The sequence below is a fragment of the Mesoplodon mirus genome, assembly GCF_964341445.2.
Source record: "Mesoplodon mirus genome assembly, chromosome: 6".
Classification (NCBI taxonomy): Eukaryota; Metazoa; Chordata; class Mammalia; order Artiodactyla; family Ziphiidae; genus Mesoplodon; species Mesoplodon mirus.
This window is the reverse complement of record NC_138982.1, coordinates 45,231,316-45,245,341: the sequence shown is the minus strand read 5'-3', so window position 1 is coordinate 45,245,341 and position 14,026 is coordinate 45,231,316. Positions and strand designations below refer to the sequence as shown.

The 14,026-nt window shown below is 42.6% G+C and overlaps 1 protein-coding gene across 3 annotated transcripts in view; it reads right to left on the bottom strand.

The window, feature by feature from the left end:
* LIPH (lipase H) overlaps positions 1-14,026 on the bottom strand; it is a 44,094-nt gene that overhangs the window by 5,402 nt on the left and 24,666 nt on the right. For all 3 annotated transcript variants that reach the window (XM_082625820.1, XM_082625821.1, XM_082625822.1), the window contains 3 exons: positions 11,174-11,341; positions 9,849-9,944; positions 7,990-8,101 (listed from right to left, as the gene is read on the bottom strand). In XM_082625820.1, coding sequence (XP_082481946.1) covers positions 7,990-8,101; positions 9,849-9,944; positions 11,174-11,341 — 376 coding nt within the window. The remainder of the gene's footprint in view (positions 1-7,989; positions 8,102-9,848; positions 9,945-11,173; positions 11,342-14,026) is intronic.

Below are 14,026 nucleotides of genomic sequence, written 5' to 3'. Positions count from 1 at the left end.
TAAATGAAATAAACCAGTCACAAAAAGATAAATATTGTTTGATTCCACTTATATGACATATCTAAAGTAGTCAAATTCATAGAAATAGAAAGTAGAATGGTGGTTGCCAGGGAGTGGGGGAAGGGAGAAATGGATGTTGTTACTTAATGGGTATAGAGTTTCAGTTTTGCAAGATGAAAAAGTTCTGGAAGGACTTCCCTGGTGGTCCAGTGGTTAAGACTCCACACTCCCAATGCAAGGGGCCTGGGTTCGATCCCTGGTCAGGGAACTAGATCCCACATGCCTCAACTAAAAAAAACATCCCACATGCCACAGAGAAGATCCCGTGTGCTGCAACTAAGACCTGGTGCAGCCAAATAAATAAATATATATTTTTTAAAGTTCTGGAGATCTGTTTCACAATAATGTGAATATACTTAATGCTACTGAATTATACACTTGAAAATGATTAAAATGGTAAATCTTATGTTTTTTTTTACCACAATTAAAAATGCATTAAAAAAAGGCACAGGCCAGATTTGGGACAATTTGAATATCAAAATAAATAAATAATGATAGTAACTGATTATAATTCCCCATTGATAAAATATAAAAATCTGGGAGTCTGTATTGATATATTTGGACATGAAACAAATAAGAATAAATAAATGAGAAAAAATGCCTTTACTAAATGTTGAATTAGAAAAATCACCATATGGCAGCCATCAGAGTAATAATTCAACCACAAAACATTAAAACCAGTGGGTAAAAGTTTGAGGAGTAATAGACCATTTACATGGTCTCAAAGTACCTACTCACAAAATACTAGTTAATTACAAAGGGAAAAACAGTAACCTTAAAGTGGAGAAACTTGGCAGAAATCACTTTAATTACTTGATCCACATTAATGAAGCAGTCGAAATTGTGAGCCTCCTAATAGGATGCACTGAGACAAACATTACGTCACCTTTGTGGTGTCTTTGCCAAAGATGCATGATTTGAATCTAATCGTGAGGAAACATCAGGCAAACCCAAACTGAAGACATGCTAAAATAATTGACCTGTAGTCTTCAAACGTGTCAAAGTCAAAAGAGTCGAGGAAAGGCAGAAGAACTGTTCCAAAGTGAAAACTAAAGAAGCAGGAAAACCAAATGCAGCCAATGATCCTGAATTGAATCCCTTTGCTACAAAGGACATTATCAGGACAATTAGTAAAACTAGAATGGGGTCTCAGGATCAGACGGTAGTATCAATATTATTTCTCTTATTTTGATGGTCAATTGTAGTTATGTAGGAGAATATCCTTGTTTGTAGAAAATACACATTAAAATACTTAGGGTTGATGAGGCAGCATGTTGGAAATTACTGTAGAATGGTTCAGAAAAAGAACAGTCTCTTAGTACTATTGCAACTTTTCTGTAAACTTTAATTTTCCACAATAAAGAGAAAAAAAAAGCTAATAGGAAAGGTGTGGTTTAACCAAAAAGGGTTATAAGCAGCACCACTCTGGTCCTCTCATGATCAGAGTGTAGCAAGAGAAAAAGGGATCCCTTCCCACTTCTCCAAGGGCAGCTATGGAATCAGGAAAGGGCAGGGACTCCAGGAGAAGGTGATGCCACCTGCAGATGGCAGAACCCAGTGGGGGTACTAGGAAGGCGGGAGAAGAAAAAGGAGATTGGGAGCTGATCAGGGTTGTCCATGAGTAGAGGTAAGATGCTCTCTTCCTCCTAGAAGGATGTCTGGAAATACATGGGGAGGCACTAACCAAGCGTTGGGTTCATACAAGAATAAATAGAGGGCTTCCCTGGTGGTGCAGTGGTTGAGAGTCCGCCTGCCGATGCAGGGGACATGGGTTCGTGCCCCGGTTCGGGAAGATCCCACATGCCGCGGAGCGGCTGGGCCCGTGAGCCATGGCCGCTGAGCCTGCGCGTCCGGAGCCTGTGCTCCGCAACGGGAGAGGCCACAACAGTGAGAGGCCCACGTACCGCAAAAAATAAAATAAAAAAGAATAAATAGAGTGAGAGCCAGTGAACTGTGAGTTCTGGCAGTATGGTGCACTAAATACCCTGAAAGCATTCATAATAGTGGATACAATTACAGACAACAAAAAACAAAACTAAAAACCTTTTAAATTGCACTGAACTAAGAAGAAAGGAAAGAATACTGAGAAACCCTCAAACTATGTGAAAGCAGAAATCCAAATAGATAGGAATCCTGAAATCACCTTTTGTTGGTCTTCTTTGAAACTTTGTAACCTTGAGCTTCAATTTTCATGGCCTTGCAGTGCAGTAGGACATGAAACAAAGTCTATGGACCCCTCAAGGTCGGAAGTTGAATAGGAGAACTTTGGGGGAAGAGTGAACTAAACATGAATTTGAAGTAAACAACCTCTACCACCTCAGGTGACAGAAAATCCCCCACCTAGAGTCTTATCGCTGTGAGGAGCTAGGGGGCTGAGTGTCCTTCACATGGGTCAGCAGCTAAATTCAAATTACTTGTGGTCTGAGAAACCTCAAGTTTAAAAATTAAAGTGGTCTCGGATGGTATCTCCAGGAACTTGACAGGCAAACGCAAACTCTTTCTGGAGAAATCTACTCCTCAGATCCTCAAAGAATTTCCGCACATAGTGAAATAATTATAATAATAATAAAGGCATTTGTAAGGGGGGTGGGGGAAGCTGCGGGCTGCAGGTTTTATGGCCGCCAGCTGCGGGCGGAGGACGGATCCTGGCTGGTGGGGCAGTGCAGCTGCCGGGTCTACACAGCGCCTGCGCAGCAGCTGCAGGGAAGGGGCACCTCCTGCCCGGGCTGGGTGAGAGTGGGGAGGCCCGCAGGACTGAATGCTGGGACATGGGACCACCAAAGCGACCTTCCCAGCGGAGCCGCGTGCCCGGGGCACCCCTGCCCTGCAGGCAGGGAGCAGGCAGCCGCCTCCTCGCTGCACCAGACCCTGATGGGACCCAGATTGTTTACGGCAAAAAGAAACAGAAAAAAGCAAAAGATTGGAACGATTAAAACCTACCAAAGGGCTTCCCTGGCGGCGCAGTGGTTGAGAGTCTGCCTGCTGATGCAGGGGACACGGGTTCGTGCCCCGATCCGGGAGGATCCCACATGCCGCGGAGCGGCTGGGCCCGTGAGCCATGGCCGCTGAGCCTGCGCGTCTGGAGCCTGTGCTCCGCAATGGGAGAGGCCACAACAGTGAGAGGCCCACGTACCACAAAATAAATAAATAAATAAATAAAGTCTGTTTAAAAGGAAAAGAAATGGCTAAGGGATCTGAATAGACATTTCTCCAAAAAGCTCTACAAATGGTCTACAAGTATATGAAAGATACTCAGCATCATTAATCATTAGGAAATTACAAATCAAAACCACAGTGAGATATCATGTAATGCCCACAAGAATGGCTGTAACAAAAGATAGACATGTATGAATGGATAATCAAAATGTGATATATACACACAATGGAATATTATTCAGTCTTAAAAAGGAAAGAAATCCTGTCACATGCTATAACATGGACAAAACTTGAGGACATTATGCTAGGTGAAATAAGTCAATCACAAAAAGACAAATACTGTATGTTTCTACTCATATGATGTATCTATATTAGTCAAATTCATAAAAACAGTAGAATAGTGGCTGTTAGGGGATAGGGAGTGGGGGAAATGGGAATTGTTATTTAATAGATATAGAGTTTCAGATTTTGCAAGATGAAAAAGTTCTGGAGAGCTGTTTCACAACAATGTGAATATACTTACTAATGAACTTATACTTAAACATGATTAAGATGGTAAACTTTATGGGGTTTTTTATCATATGCTTCTTTATCATGATTAAAAAGAAAAAACAACTTTTAAAGACTGACAATAACAGTGTTGGCAAGGATGTGAAGAAACTGGAACTCTCATACATCGCTGGAGGGAATGTAAAATGGTGCAGTACTTTTGGAAAACAGCTTGGCAGGGAGTTCCTTAAAAAGGTTAAACACAAAGTCCTCTATGATCCAGAAATTCCATTCCTAGGTATATACCCAAGAGAAATGAAAGCATATGTCCACACAAAAACGTGTACATATACGTTCATAGTAGCATTATTCATAATAGCCAAAAAGTAGAAAAAACCCAAATATCCATCAACTGGTGAATGGATATTTAAAATGTGGTATGTGTGAGCACAGTGGTGCATCTGGGCCAGAGGTAAGTGGATCAAAATACAATGTAGAATATTCACACGATGGAATATTATTCAGCCATAAAAAGGAACGAAGTACTGATTGCTACACATGGATGAATCTTGAAAACATGCAAATCAAAAAAAAAGCCAGACACAAGGGCTTCCCTGGTGGTGCAGTGGTTAAGAATCCACCTGCCAATGCAGGGGACATGGGTTTGATCCCTGGTCCAGGAAGATCCCACATGCCGCAGAGCAACTAAGCCTGTGTGCCACAAGTACTGAGCCTGCACTCTAGAGCCCGTGAGCCACAACTACTGAGCCCACATGCCACAACTACTGAAGCCCGCGTGCCTAGAGCCTGTGCTCCACAACAAGAGAAGCCACGACAGGGCTTCCCTGGTGGCGCAGTGGTTGGGGGTCCGCCTGCCAATGCAGGGGACACGGGTTCGTGCCCGATCCGGGAAGATCCCACATGCCGCGGAGCGGCTGGGCCTGTGAGCCATGGCCGCTGAGCCTGTGCGTCCGGAGCCTGTGCTCCACAACAGGAGAGGCCACAACAGTGAGAGGCCCGTGTACCGCAAAAAAAAAAAAAGAGAAGCCACGACAATGAGAAGCCCGTGCACCTCAATGAAGAGTAGCCCCCGCTCGCTGCAACTAGAGAAAGCCCACGTGCAACAACGAAGACCCAACACAGCCATAAATTAATAAATAAATAAAAATTTTAAAGAAAGCCAGACACAAAAGACCACATATTGTATGATTCCATTTATATGACATGCCCAGAATAGGTACATCTATAGAGACAGAAAGCAAATTAGTGGTTGGCAGGGGCTGGACAGGAGGGAGGAATGGGGAATTACTACTAATAAGTATGGGGTTTCTTTTTGAGATGACAAAAATGTTCTGAAATTAGGGGCTTCCCTGGTGGCGCAGTGGTTGAGAGTCTGCCTGCCGATGCAGGGGACACAGGTTCGTGTCCCGGTCCGGGAGGATCCCACATGCCGCAGAGCGGCTGCACTCGTGAGCCGTGGCCGCTGAGCCTGTACGACCGGAGCCTATGCTCCGCAACGGGAGAGGCCACAGCAGTGAGAGGCTCACGTACAACAACAACAACAAAAAAAAAAAAAAAAAAAAAATGTTCTGAAATTAGATAGTACTGATGGTTTCACATTTTGTAAATATACTAAAAACCCCTGAATTATAAACTTTAAAAGGTGAATTTTATGGTATGTGAATTATATCTCAATTTTTTTAAGGTTAAAAAAAAGAAATATATCTAAAACACATATACAGGGAGAGTCAACAGGCAGATAATATCCTTGAATGTGACTTCATTTGTAACCCATAGACTGATAAGACTGAATAAGCTCAGGGTACATATTCTAATATTATTATTTCCATTTTCTTAAATCATAAAAATACTAAATACTAAAATGTTAAAGTTTACCTGGCAAAAAAGAGAAAAGTATCCATAATCTTACCATGAAATAGAACAACTATTTCCTTTTCTCCCTTATATTCTCTGATCGGTGATGACTTTTTCACAAACATGACTAAAATAGGAATGACTAAGCATGACTAAAATAAAGATGTTGGGCTTCCCTGGTGGCGCAGTGGTTGAGAGTCCGCCTGCCGATGCAGGGGACACGGGTTCGTGCCCCGGTCCGGGAAGATCCCACATGCCGTGGAGCCACAACAGTGAGAGGCCCGCATACCACAAAATAAATAAATAAATAAATAAAGATGTTAAGGTCTCTATCTTAATCAAGAAACAAGAAACAAGCCTCCAACTTTAGGAATTCCTACTTGGGAGAAATTCGCTATATGAAATTCAGATTTCTAAGACATATGTAAAGCAAATATGTAACCAAATATTGGCACGAATACCCAAATTTTGCTTAGTGAGTGCTCCTCATATAACTGCACAATCTCCCCTGCTGTTTCTTGGACTCTCCAGATGAGGTCTCTGCTCACCTTCCTCATTGATGCCTATAAACTACCTGAGGCTGGTTTCTCAGGATGTGGCCCCTTAGTGGTTCCCTCCCTGAAAATGCTGCCCCACTATGGGTTTGGGGACATCAGCGCTGAAGGGAGTGTGATATTAGCCAAACCACTTGCCCTCTGTGAGCCTCAGTTTCCTCATTTATAAAATAGGGATGATAGGGGCTTCCCTGGTGGCGCAGTGGTTAAGAATCCGCCTGCCAATGCAGGGAACACAGGTTCGAGCCCTAGTCCAGGAAGATCCCACATGCCGCGGAGCAACTAAGCCCATGCACCACAACTAATGAGCCTGTGCTCTAGTGCCTGAGAGCCACAACTACTGAAGCCTGCGAGCCACAACTACTGAGCCCATGCGCCTAGAGCCCGTGCTCCACAACAGGAGAAGCCATCGCAATGAGAAGCCCGCGCACGGCAACAAAGACACAACACAGCCACAAATAAAAATAAATAAATTAAAAAAAATAGGGATGGTAATACCACTTCACAGGGTTTTAGTGAGAATTACATTAACCAATGTCTGTAATGTGCTTGATTCAATAAACAAAGGCTGTTATTATTATGATCCAGGGATGCATTTTAAAAAGTCATTTCCAGGGAATTCCCTGGCGGTCCAGTGGTTAGGACTCTGCGCTTTCACTGCTGAGGGCCTGGGTTCAATCCCTGGTCAGGGAACTAAGATCCCACAAACCATGCGGTGCAGCCAAAAAAAAAAAAAGTCACTTCCAAACCCCACACCCACACCTTCCCTATTTATCTACACAGTGAGCCCAGAAGGCGACTGCCAGTTTCAGATGACAATCTACATGGTACTCTATGGATGAGGCCAAGAGACAACCCAAGTGTCTAGTAGATAATAGGACCCAGGAAACATCTCCTAAGTAAATGAATGAAAGGAGCCTCAAATTCCTTTGCTTACACTAAAGGGTTTGCGTTTTTTCCCCCTTTTTCCTGATTATAGAAGTAACAGATTAAAAAAGTTATTCGTTATTTTAAAACTATATATATACAACAGCACAGCAAATTGAAAAGTAAAGAGAAAGTTTAAAAAGCACTCATATTCCTACCACCCAAGGGGCAATCTAACATATTTTGGCATGTTTCTTTTTCATTATTTTTACAGTGTTGAGCTAATTTTATACTTTATATAATTTTATATCCTGCATTTTTTCACTTAGTACATTATAAGCTTTTCATTTAATATGTTTTATAAATAACTTCAATGTTTGAATACTATTTTATTATAGGGGAACTAACAATTTCTCCATCAATGGATTTTTAGGGAGTTTCCAATTTTCTATTGCAAATTAGATTTTCTGAGTTTCAGAGGTATATATATATATGTTTTATGTATATATGTATATTATGAGCTCAGAAAAGAATAGGAACGTGTGTATGTGAGTGGGTGCCTTTGGGCATGGGATTGTTGGGATGGGGCAAGGTTTGTGCTTTTATGTAACATACTTCTTTACTGTTTAAATCATTTATAGCTAGCAGGGATGACTTTTGAAATTAAATGTTTACGCAAAGGAAGAAGGAGGAGAGAGGAAAGGAGGGAGAGGGAGAAGGAAGGAAGGAAGGAAGGAAGGAAAGGAGGAAGAGAGGGAGGGAAGGAAAGAAAGAAGGAAGAAGGCAAAAGATTCCTGTACCAATTCCATTTGTAAAGAGCCTGAAAGATCAAGAGCCACAAGGAGTAACTAAGCAATATATCCCTTTATATATTTTATAGGACAAAGACGCATACAGACCTATAATTAAAAAGTAGATATGTTTGGGATTTAATTTTTCTGAGCAAAAAAAGAAATAGCAAGCTGTAAAGAATCCCAGCCCAACTTACTGATCGATTTTGGATTCTGTGGTGTTTCCAGCTTTGTCTCTCAATTTGATTGTAATGGATCCTCTTCTTGTGTTCTTGTTCCAAGTTATAATATCCACAAAGTAATGATATACTACAAAACAGGGAGAGAACATGGTAAGAGAAGAATATTACCAACTGCTTTCCTGAAGGTTCAATTCGTAAAAACCCAACCTCCCTAATAACTGAGTCTCCTCTTCTCTTCCTCTAGTTTTTCTGCAAAGATCCAGGGCAGAATTTTCTAATATTTTTTTCTATTCTCTTTGGTAAAGATGGCCTGAGTGATGGCAGAACTCGGTGGTATGCAGTTGCCACGTGTAGGCATCACTCTTGGATCAGTGTTTCCACCTTATCGACTGAAATCTCATGGCCTACTGCCAAGTATGATTGGTTCACTTCAATCCCTGCCCATTTTAGAATAAACCAAATAGGGGGCCATGTAGAGACCCTCCACAGCTGTCAAGGTCTTCCTCAATCTGGGCCATGTCCACCAGCCTACCCAGCCTCCCTCATCTCTTCCCCAGTCATGCCACACCACCTGCACTGCCATGCTCTCTCTTGCTTCTGGGCCTTTCCCCAACTTGGACACTCTTACTTTGCCCCCTTTGCCAATTCATCCTTCAGGTTCCAGCTGAATGCATTCCCTCCAGAAGGGCTTCACTGACCCTCAGACTAAGTCAGGTCCCTCTCAGCGTTCTTATCATGCTCTGGTATTCTCTCATCATCAGTTAACACACTTTACTCTATTTACAAAATGCAAGAAAAATGATAACCAAAAAGTGGTAAACATATGTGTACATCTATACAAATATTGCCTGTATAATGTCTTGTGGGGTTTTAAAAAAAAGCTAAAATATACTACAACGATAACTAGGAAGGGATGGTTATTCCTCTTTGTAATCCCAGCAGTAATACCTATGGATATTCATTAATTCCTACTGAATAAACAAGAGCACATAACGTATCCAGAGAACTATTCTTCCTCCCTACTCTCTGCTCCCCAAGGTCAAGGACGCTCTGGGAAGATGGGGATCCCACCATGATAGTCAGATTTGCCATCTCTTGGTCAGACTTGCAGAGAAGGGGAAAGAGGCTCAGGGAAATGACAGTCCCACTAGGGAATAAGGTCAGCCATGGGGTTGCCATTTCATGGCCCATTATTACTCAGGGGCTTGCCCCATTTGGATTGGGCAGACACCAAACCCTGGGCTGCCACTCATGCCTCCAGAGGAGGAGGGAAACCTGGTGATCTGCAACCTCTTTTATAAAGGTTGCTCCCAAGAAAAGTGAAAAGGGGGATAAGATTGTAAGATGTACATCTGCCCAGGAAAATTCCTACTTGCTTCCTGGGGCATCTGATCATCTGCTGCCCTATTTAGCTCCCATCTTGAATACCCAACCTCTCAATGTCTTTAGAAGGTCATTGTTTTAGTTTTGGAGCTGGAACTGGCCCATAGATGTGGCTGACACCTGATTTTTCCTAACCACAATTTCACGTCTCTTGGGGCTCAAGCAAATTTTCTGGAAGATCTTAGTGATTAGAATGGCCATCCAGTGAAGCTAACAACTATGATTTGTTGAGATTTTAATCCTTATAACTCAGAAGATAGGCATGATTATCCCCCTTTTACCAAGCAGGACATTGAGACTCAGAGAGGTTAAATGTCTTGGTCACACAGCTATTATGTAGGAGAGTCAGGATTCAACCTAGATCCTTCCAACTCCAAAGTCCATGCTTCACCATGGCCTTCATTTGCCAAGAAGTAGCCAGGAAGCTGAGACTCAGCCATTCCAAAAATAAAAGAGTTGGGCAACAGCAAGCAAGCACATTCACCACTCACTGCAGAAGGGTTTCTCCTCAGCTGTGTCAAAGAACGCTTTAGTCATAGGAGGATCCCGCTCCCTTAAATAGTCTTTCCAATTATCAGCATAGTAGCCTATAAAATAAGTCAGAAAAGTGTAACATTAACATGTATTATATAAATGTAAAAGCAATGGAGGAGATAGTGAGAACAGCAGGTTTGACTGCCACCATCATTGAGACAATCCCCCTCGTACCCACTTGCCAAAGGACCCTCCAGTGGCTTTTCCCCCTATCTATTGACATTACATCACCAGCCCTGGTCCTCAGTAGCAGGGGTGGGATTGTGGGGAGTGACACACACTGGGTAGACTAAAAATAGCACTGATATTTTCCAACAATTCATTTTCTAGATTATTTTAAACAGATTCAGGTTTATACCTAGAACAGCATCACTTTTGGAAAGCGATGTGCTTTCTTGAAGAACTGTGATTGGGCCCCTGAAGTGCAGAGAACTTGAAATTGCTGTGTTACTCTGTCAACAGGCAGGGAAATGTCCTCCTTCGTGATGTGCCTACAGGAATGAGGCTGGGCGCCATCCCTGGGGCCTCTCTCTCTCCTCTGTTCCCACTACTAGGGAGTGGCCTCCACATTCTGACTTAACTGATCTGGAGTGGAACCAAGGCATCAGTATTTTTTAAAAGCTCCATAGATGATTCAAATGCACAGTCAAGTCTGAGAACCCCTTGTCTATAGCATGCCCTGATGTTAACTTGAGTCTTTCCTTTGGGTACAATTAGAGAATTCTCATGACCATCCAGTTGCAAAGTCTCCACCACCCGGAATATTTCCACTAACCCTTAGCAAATATCCAAGCAGTCTCCACGGTGTCTGTTTCCCCAACCCACCCCGGTATGTGTCCATGCACACAGCACCAGAGTGTGGCATGAGGGCATTTACAGACACAATTTGTTAGAGGGGTTGCTTTGCCAAACCCTCCCCCAGCAGAGAGGTTGTGTGCCTGGAGAGGGTGCTCCTGTCCCCACAGGAGCAGACTACATAAGGTGACTGTGCCTGGGTGAGCTTGGAAACTCTTCTGGAACCTTCTTTTTCTTGCTAGAATAAAGTGTCCAGGGAGGTGGCACTACCTTCTGGATGAAATCCCATTTAGATTGCCTTTCTAACATTCTTTATTATTAGGAGACCCCAGAGTACCTCACAGAACAAATTGGCTAGAAAAAACTAAGTAAGTTTTTTAAAAGCACAGGATTTTCAGGCCCATTTTTAGATGGTAAAATGGTGCTAGGATTCTACCAGAAATTAGCTCTTTGTTAATCAGAGTGGGAAACTGCTTGCTGGACTTACCCAGAAGGGGGCAGGACTCCGTCTGTGATATGCCACAGTTGACACACTTGCCGTTCCTATAATCCCGGTAGGAGTCACAGGGATACGTGGTGATGGTGCAGTTCTCTCTCAGCGAAGAAAGGTACAGGTTCACGGACCTCTGGTGGTCACACTTAAAATACTGCATTCCTGGGTTGTAAAAGGAATGATCAAAGAGTAGAGCAGTTGTAGCATTTAGTAATAAATAGTGCCTCGCATATTGTTTATACACATAATTTATCATGTCTCCTACATACCAGGCACTGTGCTAACAGCTTCAAAGTACTTGATTCCATTTAATCCTTATAAAACCAATAGATCAGGATTCATGCTGACAAATGGTGGGAGACAAGAAGATAGGCATGATTACCCCCATTTTACCTAGCAGGACACTGAGACTCAGAGAGGTTAAAGGACTTGACTTTGTCCTTCCTTTGTCAGTGAAAGGAAGAGGAAATGTCAGTGGTAGTCAGAGATCCCCTGGAGGTTTTCAGCAGAAGGCAAGCACATTTAAATCAGTAAATACATGAGAGAAAGATGGCATTGGGGAGCAGTTTGTAGAGGAAGATCCCCAATGAGGGCAAGTAGAGGAGATAGTTGTGAAAAAGGATGGGGGATGCTTCCACCTTGGGTCAGATGGGGAAATGAATGTAAAGACCAACTTTGTGATCTAAGGTTAGGATAGATAAGATGGCTCCTTCAGGTGGGACCTTGATCTAGGTACAAAAGTCAAATCTAGCTCACCTCTAAGAGGTGAGGGTTTATAGCTGGGGCGGTATTTGGAATAGAAACACGAGGAGTGACCATAGGGTGTCCGCAAGAGATGTGTATGAGGCTTTTCTGGCATTATTGGGGGCCATGGAGAAGTTAATAAGTTTGCCTGGACCTTGTACTTGATCAACAAGACTCCATGACTTCTCCAGAATGTGCCCAAGCAAAGATGGGGGCTGACATGGCAGAGACCTAAGGGCCTGGGGGTGCACAGGGCATTCATGAGAGCAGACAAGTGGCAGGGGCTCCATTTCTGCTCCAAAGGTGAAGGGTGACGTGAGAGGAGCTGAACAATAGGAGGTGGCACTGGAAGCTGTAAGTGGGCAAGAAGAGGTGAGACACAAGCCTCAAGTTAATTCTTGGTGGGTACCATGTGATGTGATGGTGAGAGAGGAGGCTGATGAGGCACAGAGGTGGCCATCAGAAGAGTTGGAGCTGACGAAGGACTACAGTACAAAACATCAGAGAGGTTCATCAGAAGGTTGATGGGTCAGACAATGAAGTCATTCAGAAACAGGAACTGGGTCCCAAAGATGGGTAATCGAAGGAGGTAAGGATCTCCATAGCAGACAGTGAACCCCATGGAAAGAGGAGTTGTGACTGTGAGCTAGTAGTTTGGAGAGGCACTGGGAGCTGGAGTCAGATCGACGTTTCTTCTTTCTCCGGAGTCCACACATGCCCATAGAAGAGATCAGTGGAGGACATAAAGAAATAAACTGGGTGAGAGAGGAGAAGCATGGCGCCAAGCTGGACTGGAGTAAAATCTGACAAGACGACATTTAATTATTGTTCCTGGAACTTCCACTTGCAGAAACAATGAAGTTAATAATGCTACAGAGGATGTCCTTTGTAAGCAAAGCACATTATCTTTGGCTGCTCGTGGATGTAGTTACATTACAGCACACAGGACGGGATTTGAATACACACCATTTATGGTACAATATGATTGGCCCTACTTAATGCCATTTCACCTGGATCATTTTCAAACACTACATCATTCCCATGGAGCCATATACAGCTACCATTTTGTAACAAGATCATCTTTTTCTAGAATTATTTCCATGATAGTTTAATTTTCTCTAACAATGGTGAAATACAGATTCAGAGCACTTGGCGGGGGGGTTGTTTTTTGGGTTTTTAAAAATTTTTGGCTGCGTTGGGTTTTTGTTGCTGCACACGGGCTTTCTCTAGTTGCGGCGAGCGGGGGCTACTGTTTGTTGCGGTGCACAGGCTTCTCATTGCAGTGGCTTCTCTTGTTGTGGAGCGCGGGCTCTAGGTGCACGGACCTAAGCAGTTGTGACACACGGGCTCAGTAGTTGTGGCTCACGGGCTTAGTTACTCCGCAGCATGTGGGATCTTCCTGGACCAGGGCTCGAACCCGTGTCCCCTGCATTGGCAGGCGGATTCTTAACCACTGCGCCACCAGGGAAGCCCAGGGTGGGTTTTTTTAATTCTGTCCCCCACCACACTTTAATGTTGCCCTCCAACTACCCATTTTTGTTTTGTGAGTTTTTTCTCGTTATAAAACTAATACATGCTCATTTAGAAAATAAAAAATAATAGTAAATTATGATGCAAAAATTACCTAGAAATCCAACATCCAGAGATCACCACTAATAATTATTTGGAGCACTTATGTTTAGTGTTTTTTTCTACACTTACACATGTACAAATATACATTTAAAAAACAAATTGGGATTATACTGTATAATTTGTGTATTTTTCACTTAACATCATATTGTAAGCATTTTCATTAATCTGACAATATGGTTTTTGAGAATTACATTCCTTTGTGTAGGATGCACCATACTATTTAATAATTTTCCTATGTTGGACATTTAGATTATTTCTAAAAACTTAACTATTATAAACAAAGCCATGTTGAATATCTTCACTCTGATTTTTGTCTACATTTTCCATTATTTCTCTAGGAGAGATTTCCAAATGTGTAATTTCTAGGTGAAAGACACACCTTTTCAAGAGAGAGAAATAATTCAAAATCGCTTTTAATCATATGGTAATTTTTTTAAGTAGTATATTTGAGTAATAATGTTTAATTTATAA